Raw genomic sequence first — 5,754 nt, forward strand, 5'->3', positions numbered from 1 at the left:
ATTCTTATAAAAAACCAAGAACTGTAGTTTAAAGTGAAGGATAAATGGAAACTTGAAAAGCTTCTTTCTTTACACTTTAAATTCTTTGCTTAGGAAACATGTGATGAAGAGGAAGATGAGGAGGATAAAGGAAAACTTAAACCCAACTCTGGCAATGGAGCTGACCTTCCAAATTATAGATGGACACAGACTCTGTCAGAACTGGATGTAAGTGTTGCCTTATTGCCCAGATCTGAGGAATTTGAGCGAGGGAGTAGGAGCAGGTGCTGGTGAGAATGGTGGAGCTGATGCCCTGTATCTCCGTTCCCTGTAGAAAATTGTTAGTTGTACGTGATGGCAGCATTTCAGTAGCTGGGAGAGAGCTTAGTAACGAAAGAAAATTCCCAGAAGCTGTAGTTAACTTTGCCAAACCTTGGTCTTGTTTATCTCCTTCCCTTTTTCTGGTCCATTTGAGGTATTGGCCATCCTGTTACCAAACTTACTCTTGCTTCCTTTCACCTCCCGCTCACTCAGTACCCCAAGGAAAATATTGCGTGCTTTGTCTTATTCTGGTGAAACCAAGGCAAAAAGTCGTAGAATAGCAGCATGAGAGGGTGAGAGAGACTTCACTGCTCAGCTCCTCAAACCTGACCTTTTTCTGGTCCAGCTGGCCATCCCGTTCAAGGTGAACTTCAGGTTGAAGGGGAAGGACGTGGTGGTGGATATCCAGAGACGGCGCCTCAAAGTTGGCCTGAAGGGCCATCCTCCTGTCGTTGATGGAGAGCTTTTCAATGAAGTGAAGGTGGAGGAGAGCTCCTGGCTGATTGAAGATGGTAAAACAGTCGCTGTGCACCTGGAGAAGGTAAAGCAGAGTGAATCGGGGAAGATTCAGGCTTGTCTGCCTCTTCCCTAGTGAAACTAGAGTCTGATAAAGCCTGTGAAAGCCCTGGGCTTTGTCAGCTGAAACAGAAGAACTGTGGTTATCCCTGGGACAGGGTCAGGGGTGCTGTTGAAGGCAGAATGTTGCTGTTTGCCCCTGTTTTCAGGATAACTTCATGCTAATCAATGATAGCCACTCGATTGCTCAGCAGTTCGAGAAAAGATGGAAGGAAATCAGCTTTCCTTAATGGAATAATGCCATGGCTTGACATCTGTTAGTGACAGACATGAAAATCTGGGGACAGACCTTATTGCTGCTGGTGTCCCTCCTGGGCCTCTCCAAGTGATTTGTTCGTAATCCTGTTCATGTCATGCCAACCGTGACATCTGACATGCTCTCAGATTTCCCAGGTGTGGAAGTTCAGGCTACCTAAAATGCTTAGGAATGAAAGTAACACCCTTTATCCATGTTCAGATTTTACTGACATTTAGAAAACTGTCCAAGCTTGATTCCAGCATCTTCTTCCTGTGACTGAGACATAAAATTCCTAGAACAAGCCCAGGAAAAGTAAAATATTTTTTTCTTCTTAATCCCTCCAGATCAACAAGATGCAGTGGTGGAACAAACTCGTCACCACAGACCCGGAAATCAACACCAAGAAAATTAATCCAGAGAACTCAAAGGTAGGAACTCCCCTGGTTTTACTGAATGGAGCCTTCTAGTAACCGTGCTCACCCTTGACTCACATTCAGTTTCTTTGTTCTACCAGCGTAAAACCAATACTGGGAGTACTGCTGCGTATGACGCTATCACGGAACATAAAACTTGATGTTTGAGCGAAGCTGAGTCTCTAAATTAGTGTCTGTATAAGTATTTCTGCAGCCCATGTGCACAGCATAGCGTAAATTTGGGGTGTATTACAGGTTATACCAGCTTATTCCAATTTTGACTTTTCTTGTAGTTGTCAGACCTGGACAGCGAGACTCGCAGCATGGTGGAGAAAATGATGTACGATCAACGCCAGAAATCTATGGGCCTCCCCACATCTGATGAACAGAAGAAGCAAGACATTTTGAAAAAGTGCGTAGACCTCATTCATTTGGGGGTATTTGCTTTCCCATGCCCCTCTCCTCTTTGACACAAATACGTGAGCAGAAAACAGGATGGCCTTCAATCTCACAGATGCCGTTACACTGTCATTGAATTCTTGGCCAACCACCCGTGTCTATAAAAGCCCAGGGAGGGGGTAGAAAGCATAAGGGGAAATCCTGGGAATAGCCCAGCTCTGGAATTGCCTTAATCTGCTGATTTCAAGTCCAGAAAGCATGTTTGGGTCTGGACGTGCCATCTCTACTGACCTTTAACATGAGCTTGATTGTTTTCTAATCTCCCTCTGCTCAGTAGCCCAGATAACCGCCCCCCGTGCACACCTGCCCCCAGACAGCCGTCTCCAGGCCGAGAACGCTTTTATGTCTTTATTGCCCTGTTTGGCACAAACGCACCTTGGCAGGGAAATTAACTCCCGGAGCTCCCAAGGCCGTTTGAGAAGGCGTGGAGGCAATTCTGGGTCACGGAGCTTCTTCAGCAAATGCAAACCCACATCTTATCTTGGGATTGGAAGGAGGATACATGTAGCAGGCCTGACTCCTTCTCTTCCTTGGCTTATCTGTAGCAGCAGGAGCTTCGCTCTGATCAATGCGCCGAGAACGGCGCAGGGTGCAGCTGTCTTAGAGCAGAGACCAGACTTCTTCGTGCCTTGTCCGTTAAGTTAGCAGAATGGGAGGTAGCCCTCTCCTTCTGGGACGTCCACGTCCAGGACACCTTGTTGGCAAGGTCACTCATTCAGTGCTCGGGAAATTTGGCTCATGCGCAGATTGGCTGGTAAAGGAGGGACAGGAAGTTTAGACTTTGTTCAGGCCAAAGCAGACTCGGTGACACCCAGGTGGGTCCTAATCTCTGCCTGTGAAGCCCTCCTGACTGCTCAACACGGCCACGATTCTCGCAGGACGGATTTCCACAGAAATGGAAATGCTGCGGTGGTGTTTCAGGGGAAACCACGGGGGTGAGGATGACAGAGGCCTGCCCTCACTTGCACTTTGTGTGTGAATCCTCCGCGTGGTTACGTGTGTTGTGTCCCTCGGTGAATGGCAGGGCAGAGGAGGAAGCTGGGATTGCTCCTGATGGCTCATGTTTTGTTCTCAGAACTTTCTGATGTGGCAACCTGAGTCCAACTAGTCCTGTCTGCTGGGGCTGCAGCACATCTGAAATCAGGTTGCACCTAGCTTGAGCCCAGATTTCTCTGCTCATGAGTTTCCACTGTCGCAGCGCTGGAGATATTCCCCACGTCTCCAGTAACACTTGCGCTAACAAGTTGGAACTTAAATTGTAATCTGCCCTCACGCTCTCCCTTCTGCCCCACAATTGCTGTCAGAGCTGCTACGTGTCCGTCCGAGAGCTAACGGTTCAAGGGTGTGTGTTTGGTAATTAATAACACCCATGTGGCTGGGCTGCCTGACCTTGGTGGCTGGTAGAATTGCTGATCCCACTGACCCGAGGAAAAAGCGTTTGTAGCGTGGGGAGTGTGTCCTGAGGAGCTCGGCAGAGCAGTCCCTTCTGGGGAGGGCGTGGGGAGGAACCAAACTTTCTAGTGCAGGAAGTAGTGATGCCTTATCCCCAAACAGCTGTTCTGATTCATACCTGAGCTCTTGGCTTTGTTTTTCTTGCAGGTTCATGGAACAGCATCCAGAAATGGACTTTTCAAAGGCTAAATTCAACTGAGCCCTCCCCTTCTCCCCCTCTTTCGGCCAGCCCGTCGAACGGGGCAGATATTGCCAGATATCCCTTATCTTGGGCAGGTGAACACCTCCAGCATCCCCTGAGCTTGCCGTGGTGGCAGCTCCATGAAGCTGTCCTCAGTTGTCCTTGAGCAGAACGAGAGCAAGGCCACAGAGTCAGCCCGCAGCAGCTCCAGTCGGAACCATCTGCGATGCTTCCCAGACGGCAGTTAGGAGAGAAGGAGGGGTTAGAGCAAAAAGGGTGTCGGGTCTGCAAGAGCCAGGCTGGAGAGGTTTTGAGACATATCCTTAACGGATCGCTTAGCATCATCTCCTGGCTCTGCCGAGCTGCTCATCCAATCTTTGCTCTTTCAGTTTCACAGCAGGTACTCCCATGTTTTTACCCCCTTCCCCTCAGTTTTCCTGCTCTCCTGTGAAAACAAGGGCCAGTTGGTTTTGTAAAATAATTCTCCTTCTGCCTCCTTGGGAAAGGAAAGCACCAGTCTGAAAAAAAAAAACAGTTAGCTCGAGGGAGAGCTGCTGCCCTACAGCAAGGGAAGGCTGGAGAGTCTTTGGTTTTGGACAAGGGGGAGGATGTGGGGGGGCTTTGGGGGTGCTGTTCTTGCTGGGAGTGTGTCTCCTGCCTCTTTTTCGAGAGCCTCTCTCCCTGCTGACTACTGACAGGCATCGCTGCGTTCCTTCTGAGCTCCCACTGACAAGTGGCATTACTCTGCATGTTCGTATCTTTGTTAAAACTGCAGTGCAACATAAAAAAAAGAAAAGTGGCACATTTGCAGGTGGAGCGTGTGATTTCTCCCGCAGAAGGGATCCAAGCTGCCTGCGCAGGCTGGGAGGTGAGCGGGGAGGGGGCAGCGCCTGTGAATGAGGGTGGTGGGGGGTGCCTGGCAAGCACTGGGGGGGTTGTGCTCTCTGTAGTCCCTGTAAATACCTCTTGGGCTCTCCAGCTAAGGCGAGGCAGCTGGAGCTGCGTGTCCTGCTCAGGATGAACTCCACACCCCGCTGAAACCCTCGGGGATGACCAAGGCTCTTTGCTCCAGGCTCCGCTCTCCACGTAGCAGCGCGTGACTGCGCTGAGGAAGCTACCCTTGCCCCAGGTCGGCTTTATGACAAGCTAACGAGGAAAATGTCACGAAAGCCTGAGATCCCATCAGTCCTTTAAAGGTCACCCCAGATCCCTGCTGCTCTGGCTCTTGCATCTGCCGCCCCGAAATGTTCCCACCTCCTAGCAGAGGGAGTGGGCACCAACGGCTGAAAAACCGGCTTGGGCGAAGTCCAGCTTGGCATTGCACCTGGCCTGCTTGGTTTTATTTATTTATTTATTTTTTAAGTAGTAAGATATTGTTTGCATTTAGTCTCTCAGTTTTATGGGCTCTTGGGGTCAAAAACCAGCACCCACCTCGTTGAGCAGTGAGCTTGTGTGTGAGCAAGGACACAGGCTGGGGCAACTGCTTCTGAACCAACCGCTCTGGATCCTCCTGCCCCTTCATCTTCACCCTGCACGTGGTTCCTGTCTGTGCTTTGGTGCTGAGAAACCAACAGGGTCTCCTGTTAGGGTAAAAAAAGCCAGACGGTGCTAGATACCTGCCAGCGTCTGAAACCGTGGGGCGGGTGAGCTGGGAGGCAGAGCTGCTGTTGTGGGGGGTGTCATGAGCTTCACCCCGTTCTCAGCTGTGTGTTGGAGCCCAGCTGCTGCTCCCGGGAGTGGCTGGAGATGGGGGACGTGGCTGGGCACCTGCAGTGGGATCCGCAGGCAGCCCCTCCTAAGGGCACAGGCAGCAAACGGGGACTGGGATAAACCCACGAGGTCCGCAGCACCACCCGGAGCTCCTCCTGGAGCTTCATTATTTCCCAGAAACACCAGAAACCCCCTAGTCCAACCCAGTCTGATTGCAGGCAGCTGCCGGGATCCAGCCGTGGGATCAGCGGTTCACCGTTGCACAGTGTCGTGCTGCCTGGTTTCGGTGCAGAGCTCCCGGAGCGTTACCCAACCCAACACCTCGGCAGCTGTCCCTGTCCTTGTCCCCTGCAGGGCCACGGCTTGGGTTGGGGTAAGCACGGCTGGGAACTCTGGATTTTCCAGTTGAGGCTGGCACTGGTCTT

At 51.0% G+C, this 5,754-nt stretch overlaps 1 protein-coding gene across 1 annotated transcript; it reads left to right on the forward strand.

Annotated features, from left to right (window-relative positions):
- Positions 1–93: 93 nt before the first annotated feature.
- Positions 94–3,809, forward strand: NUDC (nudC nuclear distribution protein; the record flags this gene model as incomplete). Its single annotated transcript, XM_010081811.1, has 5 exons — positions 94–207; positions 647–841; positions 1,459–1,542; positions 1,821–1,939; positions 3,586–3,809. Coding segments are annotated over 5 exons (564 nt in total), but the record flags the coding sequence as incomplete, so codon positions are not given.
- Positions 3,810–5,754: the final 1,945 nt, after the last annotated feature.

The sequence above is a fragment of the Pterocles gutturalis genome, unplaced genomic scaffold (genome assembly GCF_000699245.1).
Source record: "Pterocles gutturalis isolate BGI_N339 unplaced genomic scaffold, ASM69924v1 scaffold304, whole genome shotgun sequence".
NCBI lineage: Eukaryota > Metazoa > Chordata > Aves > Pterocliformes > Pteroclidae > Pterocles > Pterocles gutturalis.